This window comes from Plectropomus leopardus, chromosome 17, assembly GCF_008729295.1.
Source record: "Plectropomus leopardus isolate mb chromosome 17, YSFRI_Pleo_2.0, whole genome shotgun sequence".
Lineage (NCBI taxonomy): Eukaryota > Metazoa > Chordata > Actinopteri > Perciformes > Serranidae > Plectropomus > Plectropomus leopardus.
Window position 1 is genome coordinate 6,320,013 of NC_056479.1, and position 14,363 is coordinate 6,334,375.

Below are 14,363 nucleotides of genomic sequence, written 5' to 3' on the forward strand. Positions count from 1 at the left end.
CATACAATGCTGATAATTGGTTCAATACAATAATTGAAGTCAACAAATCATATATATCAACTAAAACTGGATTTTACTGTAAAATTAGAATAAACATTGTGGAATCCATACTTTATATTTGACCCTCTTAAAGTAACCTAATTCATTTCTTCTATCTTCAACCTGCTGAAACTCTAATGCATTCCTAAGTAAACAGGTCCATTCCATCTATATAATGCTAATTATGGATGATGTAATTAGCACTTATATTACTGTTTTACTGTTATATAAGACACACAGTGATAGATGATTTTCTGACTGCTCCCAAGAAAATAAATGTGTACCTTGAGTGATTACAATTATTTAATTTTTGCTTTGACATGTTACAGTTACCACAGACTCTGCTGCAGGCTCATTTTCATTTATTGATTGGATATCCTAACAATACCAATCAATCCATCCAGCTTTAGTGAAAGTATGGAGCGCTTGACACCAACAAATAGCCTAATACAAGATCGAATTACATCAATTTGCAGTTATGTTGTGTTCTTCTGCCATGAGGATGATGATTTATTACATAGACTGCCAGATGATTTATAGTACATCAGAAAAATAATTTGTGTTTTTGCCTACTTTCTAGCTCTAGACTAGATAAGGAAGACATCTGTTCCGATGGTTCACACATTCCCAAGTACTTGCTATTCAAGCACTATACTTAACCACACATCTGAGGGACCTGCTGGTGTAGTGGAGGCGATGCCAAGTTCTTTTCTAACTGTTAATAGTATACCCACCTATCAACCAAAAAGCCATTGGAATATATAGGAGAGTATATCCACATTTCCCTTTTTTGGCAACCTACTCATCTACCTAGTAGTGCACTCACCTCATCAGCTGCCACTACACCACTGGAGGGTCCATTTATTTGACAGCTGTAGTTACCACTTAGATGTGAGATTTGACATCCAGAATATTTGATCAGTTTATTAAATAAGATGAATTGTTATAGATTAAAAATGCCAACGGTATATTAAGTACATATCTCCTTGACCAGTGTTACATTAAAATACTACTTAAACATGAATGCATCTGTGATATTATCTAATAATATGATAAGTAACGTATGTTATGTATGTATTGCTGTATCACAGATGTGTGATTCATTTGTGTTTGTGTATATATGAAACAATACTCTCATACACTCTCAGATAAATCTGTCTGGAGATAACCTGCCTCTGTTGCTCTGCACCTGCCTGCGTCTCCTAAAGCTCAGAATTTATAGCAGTTACAAACCAGGATGATGGCGAGAAATGATGAAAAGCCATTGGCTTGCCCCCGTTAGCGTATGAATTTGAGAGGCTATCATTTAGCCTATAACATTAGGAAAATGACGTGTAATTTGCAACCCAGATGTGGACTGTAGCTGGTGGCATCTCTGTTGTTGCTATTCAGTTGCTGCTTATCTGTATTCATCCCGTCATTTCTTATGTTCATTACTTTATACAGCTCACTGTTTAGCTGCAGTGGTTTTGAGCTGACTGTGAATGATATTAATAAGAAACTAGAAACCATCTTGGGATGGGATCACAACAGTTCCACACAGCGATTGGGGGACCAGTGGTCTCTTTCCTACTTCCTACCATGGATGTATTAAAGGGAGTTAGTGATTTTTGAAGAGGGACTATGAGAAATACTTATGTATAGTCAGTGTATTACATACAGTAGCTGGTGGTCACACAGTCTCTTCCTGGGAACTACATTTCTCATCCACTGCTGGTCAGTTGTGTGGGTCATAAAAGTGCTGTTGGTGACTGTTCTGCAATAATTGCTGAAACAAAACTTCACATTCAAAACACTCTCAGTATAGAGTCCACTTAAATGGATATTGCATTTTTCACTTTAAGAGGCCTGGATGCAGCATTGGAGGTGGGATCCCATTCATTCTTATGAATGTTGCTCGGTGGCGCTTGATGCCAAAAATGTTCGACTACCATCTATAAAATTTCCTGAATGATTGGTGCTGCTTCTGGATCAGTTGGCTTATAGAACAAGTGCACAAGAGACTTTTGCTGGCTGAGCAGGCTTCTTCTGGTTTAACGCTCAGCTAACTTGACGTGGGGTAAAATTATTTAATCTTGCGGCTCTCCTAGACTTTTGAAATGTTTTCAGACCAAATGGATTAAATCCAGATAGTGAAAAGGCCTTTGAACACTGAGCCCGCTTTCTATTTTAAGGACGGATGAAAGTTTCAAAGTTAGTGTACAAATGTGATTGACACAATGTGAGGCCATTTTTATTTTTAGATGTGCAACAATTTAAGACAAGAAAAAACTGACTTGTTAAAGGACTTTAAGGCAGAGTAATTTGGGCCATTCATCATCCTGGTATTTGCAGATTTGCTTCCAGGGGGCCTGTTTCCTACCCTTTGACTTCCAGTGCCACTGCCACTGCTTGATGACACCCATCTCTAAACTTGGCCTGCATTGTCATCTCAATAGCACACCTGCAAAGTTTTGTGACAGCATCTTGCACGGTTGAGATGCTGTTAAATTTACAAAATCTGTCCACAGACAGATGGACAGACATACATCAGACAGACACAAACACCAGCACAATACTCTAAATGCTTCTGTGGTAGCTCCCTACAATGGGCGTCATCAGGCACTCATTTTGCTATGATGACACACACACTGACGTTCAAGGTGAAAACAATGCCAGTCCCGCTGTCATGGCTGATAATTACCTTAACATTTAATCAGACTCTTCAGACTTCCCAGTGGCCTTGTTTATCTAGAGTGCGTCTCTCTGACTCCCTGTACGTTTGATTTGGACCTCTCTGCGACCTGAATACTTGATTTGTGTCTGTGCAGGTTTCATGCAAATGCAAGGGTAATTTAAGATGCCATAGTTTGATAAGTTTCCAGTGATACTCTAGACTAGCTACAGTTACATGCACATCAATATTCCCCTGTTATTTAGAATAGTTTTCCCAATCCAGCATTTTCTGATTAATACATGGGATATGCCGGTATTATTCGGGTTTTTGGAGCATTATCTTGACATGTATACAGCCAATTTGGAATGGCTTTATTAACAGTGGTTTTTATGGCAATTTGCACCACACAATCTCTCTTCTGATTACAGTTGGCTCTGTGCATTGTCATGGATACGTTGTACACAAACCAACTCACCAACAGCTTGCTAAGCTGTGAGGCAGAGATGCATGCAAAAGATAATGCCACCTTTCAAGTCAGTGGAAGAAACACACCTGCTTTTAAACTTTACAAAAAGAGTTAGATATCAACAGGTTTAAATTTGCACACAGGACCGATCTTTTCAAGAATGTGAAGGAAGGAAAGAGGGATTCCAACAAGCCTACCACTGGTAGGAGACAGCAGGTCCAGCTGTTCTGCTTCTTCATATTTTGACGTGATAAACAACATATTAGAATGTTTATCAAAGTACACACGTCTGCATGGAAACAGGAGTGTTATAGAAATATTTATTTCATTTGACATGTAAGCAACTTAGTAGGAATGCTGTCTTTTTCAGAATAAGGGCAAAAAAATGACTCACTCAGGGTCCTATTTATGGCCACAACAATCTTTCCTGACTCTCTCCTTGCCCCTGCCCCCCTAACTGACCTTGTATGGCAGGACGACAGCAGATCCTCCACTGATGCCCACAATGGGTACCGCCGTCTGAGTGGAGATGAAGTCCAAGATCTGTGCCACGGCCTCTGAGCCAACGTTGTCCTCGAACACCACGCCATGGACGCGGTTGGTGGAGAGGGTGTCACAGATTCGTGTGAGCAGTGCCCTTGGGTTGGTGTTGTTGACCAGCACAGTGATGGGGTTCACCTCCAGGGGCAGGTCCATGAAGTTTTCCCGGCTTAACCGGCCCTTAATCTCTGTCTGGTAGGCCGAGCCGCTGAACACCACCGCCACGTTCACAGAGGGCGTGGGAATCCCAAAGGGCCGGCCTGAACAGAAGGGGACGGTGCAGAACAGCAGCAGCAGCAGCGGCGGCGGCCACCACGGGGAGTCGCTCAAGCAGCCTAGACGAACGCCCATCTCAGTCACCTACTGCCTGGAGGAGGGGTCAGAGTGGAGGGAGGGGTCAGCAGAGGGATTGACATGTTAGATACACAGAACCAGTTGCTGTCTTTTTCTGAAATGTTGTGATAATACTCAGTAATCCCTGCTGACTGGGCAACCAAACTGCCTTTTGTTTAGAGTTGGCTTATTTTGATTAATGACCTTTTAGCTTCATCTCCGCTCAGTGTGCTGGTGTGCCGGCCGTAACTAAGACAGTGTAAGAACCCATTAACGGGGCCCAGAATAGTATTTTTAGAGTGTGTCAGCGTGCGACATGAGGCTGTGGCCAGGCTGTTGCGTCTTAGGGTGGCAGCTGCCACCCTGCTGCTGTTGTATTCTGCGGTCCAACCCAACAGATGGTGTCCAGTGTTTAATGCAACAAATGGAGAACAAGAGGATTTATTATTTTTCTCTTGTGACATTACTTTTGAAGCTGTTGCTTAATTTTTTTCAGCAGCCCAAAGCATTTAAACTTAATCTGCCAAAGGTCTGCATGCATGTGTTTGGCTGTGCTGATTAATTGACATCCATGGCACAGTGTCATTATTATGATTTATAAGCTGATCGGGAAAGTTTTTCTTTTCCAGTTTTGAAACTGACATTTGAATTATTCAAACGGCAAAGTCTATATTTACAAAGGGATTGAAATCCCCAAGTTAGCCTTTGAAAAAAAAGTCTAAGCTCTTTGTGCAACATTGCATCACTAATGGTCTGGATTGCAACCAGTAACTCTTGGCCAAACTGTCTTAATTTCTTCCAGAACCCTAATTGCTTTGCTTCCTGCCCTCTGGAAGGTAATGGAGAAGAAACGCTGTGGCAGAGCGCCGCGGTGTCAAACCCTGTAGCGTTGGTTTAACATTCACATTGTAGCCAGACAGCGGTTTGTGTAGAGCTGTCAGACAGACTTAGGCTCTTTGTCAAATCTGTCACGGTAGTGTTTGTGGCCCTGGGGGAGTGCTGCACACTGGTCCCCTGTCACAGAGATCTGATCCACCATGTGATGGAATCCCACTGGGGTGAATATATTGTAATCCCTCGGTAATCCCTGCCAGGCGTCATGGCCTACGGCTTGATTGTAGTGTATAAACTTATCAAGAGATTTGGCGACTGCATGAGGCTCAGTGTAGCTGTGTGGCGCAGTTCTCTCTATGTTCTACTTCTTGTGTGGGACTGAGCCACAAGCTCCCCTATGAAAAACCAGATAAACAGGCAGGCAGTGGAGGAGCCATGGTCGGTACGTCACTGGAATAGCTATCATGTGATTTTATTTGCAGTCATATCACTTGCTGAAAGCCACATTAAAAAAATCACACATGCGTGGGAAGCTGTACATTCTATGTCCTACATGTGATTCTCCAGGTACGCGCCAGCACATAAATCATTTTTATAAATTGATTAGTCTGCACCACGAGAGGGCATCTGCCACATTCCTCTCAATGACATTAGCCATGTTTCAGCTGCGACAGCAGTGGAATAGTTGAGGGTTAATGTCTTTGATGGGGCGCAATGTACGTGGTCAAAATGCTTAAAAGCTTCAACCTCCCATGTGTTCAATCAAGGCGGGGAAACAGCTTAGGCAGATATATGAAGGTCGAATCCTGGGGTGGTGGATATAGAATTAACCCCAGCAGGAAATGAGTCATCAATAACGTTGTGACAATGCTTTGTACTGTCAACATGCCTTCTAATGCCAAGGCAAGGAAATAAAACTAGAGGCACTAAAGGTAGGAGAGGCTTAAATAAAGGCTTATTTAATGTAGAATAGTGCCGTCAGGGGAAGCTTTGTGACGCAGCAGACTTGCAGATCTGCACTGATTTGGTCCTGACCCCTGAATCTAAAAGTCAGCTGAACCTGTAAACGGGACCAATACGTAAAGAGGCTTTTCATCTGTGCTTGGGCTAAATTCCTAAAAAAAATTCCTGTGTACACAAGGGCTGAATGCTTCGCTCAGATGTTTGGATCAAAAGTCACCATGGAGGATGCATGACAAGGTACATCCATTGTGAATTATAAGAGTACACAGCTTGTTTGGCTCTGCAGCCTGGTTGTAACAGATACAAGGTACATAATGTAGTCTGTTTGCGTCATGACACTGGATTGAGCATGAGTCATACTGTACTGAGTGACAGAGGGAGTCATGGCATTACGACCAAAACCCTGTAATCCTTATGTTATATACAGTATAGGCAGGCTGGCATGACCCATTTGACATAAGCTTCTTATGGACCAACTACATTTTTATGTAATAACAATTAAATATAACACTTCCTAAACATGTTGGTTCAAACATATATTGATAATATTTAATCATTAGGCTAATCATTAAGTTACATAACATAACTCAAGACATGCTTAATGATACCATACAGTAACGTGCACAATTAAAGATTTAGAGTTTTTCAGAGTTATAAATTATTTTTGTCTGCTTATCGACAACAAATGAACAGCTGTTTTAAAGTTTTGTCTCCTGTCTTTTTCTTTAGCTGTGTGCATCAGAGGCCTCACTACACATTTTTTGTTCACTAATTGCAACCAGGGACCTCTCAGTTTTCTTTGTAGTTTTTCTTTCTGGGCCACGTCAGAGCTCCCTTTACTTCACGGTATTAGATGAAGTGCCAAAAAAACCCCCAAAAAAGTACCAGAAAAAATGTTGAGATAATAAATACTAACAAAGTGATGTCTGCACAGCACATTATTCTGTATGCTCTGTGTGGTATTAAAATATTGACAATGAGTGCGATTACACAGACATTAATAACCTATTGTTAAGGCTTAGCCCGGTCATGATCTTATTTGGGATATGGTGTTAACATGAGCAAAGGGAAATTAGGTTATTCATTAGGGGTGGGAAATACCAGAGGGTCCTACGATATGTGAGTATTGCGACAACACATATTGCAATACATTGCAGTTTGTTACGTTTTCTAAACTGCTAATTATGTCTTGGAAGAAAAACTTAAAAATCTACTTTTGAATATATACTTTCTCCCTTAAACCATTTTTGCATTAAACTGTATTTAGCAGATCGTTAAAATAATTGATTTTAGTATTCTAGGCTACCAACACTTTAATTTGTAATATTAAAAAATGCATATAATAAATCAACCAATGCTTGGCGTCCTTGTTTCAACACAATATTGCCACGCAAAAACATTGTGATACTGTGCTGTATCGATTTTCCCCCACCCCATCATTCATTACTGTATACATCCTGGTTTCTTTCTTTCTTTCTTTCTTTCTTTCTTTCTTTCTTTCTTTCTTCAGAACAGCCTAGCTAGTATATTTGAGTTTCTGAATGGAATATGGTGTCAACATGCTCAAACACATAAATGGGATACTCCAAAAACCTGATCATAAACAGGTTATTCATGTCCATACAAATACACTAAATGCTTTTATGTCCAAGGTGACACAGTCATTCCACAAAGATTGTTCACTGTAATCACAGATAACTACACCATCTTACACCGTCTGTATTATGTACAAACTGCTGGAGCTGCTCTCCCTGTTGGACAGAAAACTAGATGGAGATACTGAAATTCCAGTGTTTAGATCATTTTGGTGTCATTAACACTTGCTGTAATTACAGAGGTGCAAAACGTGAAGTGGTAATGTGCACAGACATTAAACTGTTGGTAACTGCTGTAAGAAGTAAAGATGCATTTTCAACATTGCAAAATGTGGATGGAATGTGTGTCAAAGCTCAGGTGAATCAGATAACAATCCATCCATAATCCTCTCTGCAAGCATTTGCACTTTTATTGCTTTTAGATATTGAATTGCCACACATGAAGTGCCTGTGTGTAAATATAGCATTAGTGTGTTAGTGAGTGGGAGCTCTAGTGTAGATGATTAAATCTTTGAGAAGACAAATAAGGCAAACAGCACTAAATAAAACACATTCATGGCATACGTTTCTCAAGGTAATGATTTAAATACGCTCATGCTTTCTCACACAGTTTTCTCCCACAAACTAACAGACATAGATACACCTGCAGCACTAAGGACTCTCCATACCAGCTGTGACTCTTGAAATTACACTTACATACAACTAGTTTGAAACAGCAAATATATTCTTATATATTGTATATATTATTATTAGATTTTTATCGACATTTAACTCAAATCGTGAGCTTTCTAACTTTAACCAAAGTGCTTTTGTTGCCTAAAGCTTATCATTCTATAGACAGCATGTGAACCAGGGATTCTGGTGTCACAGTCCATCAGCCAGCACGACCACCACACTACAAATTCAGTGCAGTACATAAGTTTAGTGTTATATTATCCCAAATAAACATTGTCTTTGAACGTACTGCAGAATGCTGACTAGACCACTGGTTCCCAGCCAGTGTATTCCCATCCCCTGTAAGAATTATCCAAGCTTTACCAGGGGGTCACAAGGCATCAGCGCAAAAAAAAAAATGAATTTGTCAAAAAAATGTAATGTAGTATATCTGACAGTTAAAGTAATAGTATCAAAAGTTCCCCAAAAAACAGGAAAACTTATATCTGATGCAATATTCACAGGAAAATGAATTGCTCAAAATTCACTCAGATTGCTCATTTTTACACAAACTTACCACAATTATTGTGATCAGTATTTTAGTTAATTGTACTGTTTATCAGTTGCTCTGTACTTTTATTGTTATGCATTAAATATGATAAAGAATATCAGTATAATATAACTCAGTCAGGGGTTGTCAGTTCAATGATAAAACGGGAGCCCTTTAAGAAAAATGATTGGTAACCACTGGTCTACCCAACCCATACCCTCACACTGGCCTAACCCTCAGCCTAAACTTAAACAAAAAACATGTCTTAAACATTTCATGGTTTTGTGGGGATTGTTTCATGTGTGCTAAATTAAACAACAAACTTTCATCTAGTACATTTGTACAAGTTACTTAAGTTATTTATAAGGATTATGGCCTGAGGAGAGAAATGTGGCGATGGCAGGTAAGCAGTCTCTCAGTTTTTACAGTTTGGGGAAGTTTTGGAGTTTAGTCCCCATAATGTGACTATACAGACATGTGTCCTTGCAACGTGATTAATACAAGTACACACACACACACACTGCACAGTCCTATCTCCCAGTTGCAGATTATTTAAATAGCTGAACTTGTTCTTACAACATCTCTTCCTGGGCTCTTGCCAAAGTCAGTACTAGAACAAGGGAATATAAAAAAGTGATGTGATAAGTTGTTCCAAAATAGCTCAACCATATTCCTGTTTATTGTCCTATTGATGCTGTGAACACTGCATGCTGTGAACATTGTGAAAATAATTTAAAGAGAGATTAGATTTAGTAAAGTGATACTACATTTTTAAAGAAAAATCTACAGGAGTCCTCACTGATCTTTATACTCTGTCTTCAGGGTTGTTTGACTAACAAACATTTAAGATGTGCTTATCCCCCTCTAGTGGGTGACATATGGTGGAAGCAGTTTCTTTACAAAATTAGCTACCATTGCAAAAGTGCTTTCAAAATAACTGCTGGGCCTTTATCAGACTATCATATAATTTTCTCTTCTTGTGGTTTATCCTGTGGTGCCTTCACACACCTGACATCTGGACGTTTTGATAAACTGAGCAGGTGATAATGCAAATAGTACATCTGCATGTTCAGCCTGCACGTATGTTATCTGCTCCTGTAGGTTGAATATTGTTGATAAGCTGAACAGAATTTTTCTGCCCATGTTGACACTTCCTGCTCAATATGTATGGCCTTGGCAGACTAGGTGATGAGAATGTGAGCACATTTTTATACACAAATGGTATAGTATGTTATGTATATTAAAATCTGACACATTGGTTTTTCCTTACTGTATAATTTATTACTTATATTTTCTTATTTCATACTGCATATTGTTCCTTTCAAAAACCCCTAACCCTGCATGTTCTTTTTTTAAACTGTAGGTAGTTCATTTATGTTATCGTTATTTCAATCCCATTTCTTTGCTGTGTCAATAATTGTAACAATTGGGCTTCCCCATAATGCATACTCAGTTTCATCTTATTGTGTCCTTTAAACCCAAGTGCTACAGTACTTCATTTTCTGGTATTGACCATATGAATTGTGAAGTCAGATAAAAAGCTGCCATCTATTGACGGCATAAGTTTCCGCTGAGCTGTCGAGTCCTCCAACTGATTCCTGATCCAGCTCATTAACGTGAGGCCGCAGCGGTAAATACATCTGGCTGAGAAGTGAGGTCTCATCGGCGCAGTGTTTAATGACTGCTTTTATATTCTGGGCATGACGCCTCTGCTGCAGCTGTTTAACAATGTGCACCTGTCCTGTCTTCTGCTACATGATCAATACGCTCAGCCATGCATCTGCAGCCTGCTGCGTCTGCGGCTCACTTGCTGATAAACTCATCCTCCTCTGTCATTATCAGGAAAACCGCTGACCATCCAAAAAGTCCACTGCATCTTCCTCTAGGACAATTTATGATAGTGCACCACGCTGGAAGATCCATTTAGTAATCTATGACCTTTAGTGACCTCTGAGGGAGAACTAAACTGATATGACTTCCATAAACCAACATACCACCTCCTCCCATCCACTCAGAAAGCTTGGGACCTGGGCCCAGATATGAGAGCACTTGACCCCAAAGCCCTGTTTGTTTGATTAGTGTTAATTCGGGGGCAACAGATCATCGGCCTGGCAGATTATCTGGGCCGATATTTGGCGTGGTGCTGATTATATGTGTCAGCGTTTTGTTCAAATAATCGCTGATTAAAATTACCAATGAAAAAGTGTATGTATTGCAGTCAACCACACCAGGGAAGGCAGTCTGCAATACATGAAAAGAAAGTGTTAGCATAGGAGGAACTTTTATTTTCTTAAACCTCAGTTCACTGAACTTTATAAAAAAAAAGTTGCAGGGAACTTTTTCTATGATGTTGAAAGTTTCAGCATTGATTAAACATTTGCTAAAGGCATTTAAATAAAGTTTTGTGTTGGAATTAGTTATAATCCTAATTCTAAATTTTTGACAGAAATAATTTTATTTTTATTTAAATGAATATCGGTTCCATATATCGGTTATTGGTCTCATTAACTACAAGTAATCAGTATCGGTATCGGCCTTGAAAAACTAATATCAGTCAACCCCTAGTGTCAACACTGCATATGGTACCAACTTGGAAAGGTGGTCTTGAGTTAGGTTAATGTGCAATCAGGTACGACTGGCAACAGGTGTGAAAACCTATTGTACCAAAACACATTAGTGGACTGCAATTTATCACGAGAAACAGTTGGCAAGCAGAGCTGCAAAGGCATTTCTTAGCGTTGCCTCCACATATGAGCATAGCACTTCCTAGTCTAACTTTCTGAACTGCATGGCCATTGTTAATAAAATAGGAAGGCAGATGAGAGGATTGTTCTTGACATTGTCTCCAAAATATGAACAAAAATAGGCAAAGTGCAAAGGTTGACACCTAGTATGAGCTTGGGATCATGCGACTGATGCCTGTATTTACACTGCAGCAACTACATAAACAAATGTCACATACGTAGATCACAAGTGTACTTGGGTAGCAGGGTGGCAGAAGAGTTGGGGGGGGCAATCGTCCTTGGGCACGGTACAAATCAATCATACCAAATATAAAAACGCCCTTAAGCTATGTCACTGCTCTGCAATTGACAAAAGCAAAGTCACAAGAGAAGTGAGTTCATATTCACTATGTTAATGAGTGAAGTAGCTAATTAAAACAAAGAACCAACAGGGATCTCCAGTAAGGATCTGCTGCATCGCCGTACAAAATGATGATGATAATACTTTATCAATATTTGCTTTAATACCTCGCTTGAGAACTGAATACGTGTTGTGACTTTCTTAACTCTGTCCTTCATCGTCATGGCTGTCTTCCTAAGAAAAACTACATCAGTTATTTGTTGTCAGTGCCTAAATACAACAAGTTTATGTTAAACTGGCAAAGATCTCCAGAGGCCTCGTAAATTATGACTCTTGCGTAGTTTATATCCCCACAAAACTTCACAGGGACGCTGTTGATGGGGATGGATGGGTCGACCGTTGTTTACTTCTTGTCTTTTTTTTTACCAGTGAGCACAGGATTCTTTTAATGTTGAACAGTCTTTCCCTAACCAAAAGGATAGGGTCACATTTTCAAGTGTAGAAAAGTACAATTCTTAACCCACATGTATACTGAACTATTACTGGTTTATGTAATTGTTGCCTCTGCCAACTGACTGCAAAGAGATCCCTTTCTAGGCTGTTTTCAGTGTAATAATGCATTGTGAAGTTAAGATGGAGCTTCAAGACTGATTTTGAGAAATCCAGTGTATTTTCCAAAGTTGATGTGTTTTTGGTATAAAAATTCCTCTGGGCTTTAGCAGCTTGCTTAGCCATGGAAAAAGGGACAACACAGTGACATCCAATTTGGAAGACACCCACTTGATCTGACCAACTGAGACCACTTAAGTCTCACTAGCAGTTTTTTTTTCTTTATTTATAGAAGCATTTTTGCACAGAACAAGAGTAGAACAAATATAGATTATGTCCCAAACATTTACATCTGACCCCTTTGGGGCTAGTATGGACAAGATTAATCTCTATAAACTGATATGTGCATATATAGACAGAATCTGTCGGCAAGGGGGCAAGATTTTGGGTTCTGGTTTGTGTTTGTAGTTTGAATAGCAACAGTCATGGTTGAGAGGTGGAAAGCATTGGCAAATGCAATTTTGGAACGGCTATTGTCTGACAACAATTTAGCTTTATATTAGCTTGTTTAAAATTCATCTGCATTAATATGAATATATCTTTCAATAGAAATTCCTAAATGATCAGAGCATGGAAGAGGAAGTCTTGGCCCGGTATTATCTGCTTGTTACACCAGATCTCAAAAAATATTGCCTATTGTCCCCTGAGGCTTATTGTCATCAGACCAAAAGGGTTCCAAGATTGGGACAGGAAAAGACAATAAAATAAACAAAAACAGATTAAGATAAGATATCCAGAGAGACATTGCTGTGAAACAGTTGCAGGTATAAAGAGTGCAAAGAATGCACTTTTGCTAAAAGACAGGCTTGATAGAATGCAAACCTATCAGTTCACCATTTTTATTGGTGATTTGTAATGATGTCATATTAGAAAAGGCTTATAGGAGCAGATGGGAAGAAGGTAATGTGTTTGGAGAACTTCTTGTCATTGTCAGGACAAACTTAAATCTGGGTGGGATGTTTTTGCTGAATATGTGTTTGTAATGTGTTACAAATGAAGTGTCTGGAGTACATTTGATTTAAACAGGCTGCAGACTGGAAAAGTTTTGGCAATCTAAAAATTCAGCCGCACACCAATTGTTTTGTCATTAGTATTAAAATGTGTCGATATCAATTCCTTGTGGATTGCAGTGAATTTAAGATACGCTTATTTTATTTTAGTATTCTATTGCATGCACAGCCTTTTTCCTTTTTATTGGATCTTGCCTGGTACAGTTAATCCATCCATCTATGCTTAATGCACATTATCCTGTTCAGAGTTTTAGGAGGCTGTAACTTATTCCAGCATGCAATTTATGAGACACTGTGTATTAATGCAGTTTGCACCCGTAAATTAGGATTTTGCAGAATAGTAGATGCACATGTAAATACAATGCAACACAGCAGCATCCTGGAATAATGATATAGAATATGATAAGCTTCATAAATATGGGATTTGTTGTATGTCTATTGAATTATTTTAAATTTATTCCTGTTTATCTAATACATATGTGACTCAGTGTAACCTATCCCTGAAATATTATCAATGACTTTTGAGCTTAATAGATTTTTGTGTGATAGATCCCCAAGGAGGCACTTAAACATATTTGACCTCCACTATTACAAAGAGCATGGACCTATTTATCACCACATAATTACGACGGTCATGTCTCTTTTTGCTTCCACCTGTATGAATATGTTTAACTAAGCTCTGATTTAAAAAAAATACAGCCACACTAATCTCCTTAAATCCACAGCCATTTAACTAATCTGTAGATTCATCAGCATCATAAGTACAGTGAGAGCAGAAAGAGGTGACGAGCCAAAAAAAAGGAATCTGCATCCAAAAATACCCACAGTTTGACATACTTGGCGTGTGTCCACAGGTTCGAGTCAATGTCAAATCAAAAGCGTTTTGTGTATTTAGTTTCCCTCCAAAGATGTATTCCATCCAAAGCTTCTCTCCACTTTTCTAAATGTGATTCATCCTCAGTATTTTTTCTCTATGATAAACAAAACACTATCTGCAGCCAAAATCGTACATATCTTTGCAACCTAGCAT

At 39.2% G+C, this 14,363-nt stretch overlaps 1 protein-coding gene across 1 annotated transcript in view; it reads right to left on the reverse strand.

Moving 5' to 3' along the window:
- grin2ca (glutamate receptor, ionotropic, N-methyl D-aspartate 2Ca) overlaps positions 1–14,363 on the reverse strand; it is an 85,057-nt gene that overhangs the window by 57,936 nt on the left and 12,758 nt on the right. Inside the window, exon 2 of the mRNA XM_042505857.1 lies at positions 3,624–4,068. Within this exon, the coding sequence (XP_042361791.1) occupies positions 3,624–4,052 (429 nt within the window). The 5' untranslated portion in view covers positions 4,053–4,068. The remainder of the gene's footprint in view (positions 1–3,623; positions 4,069–14,363) is intronic.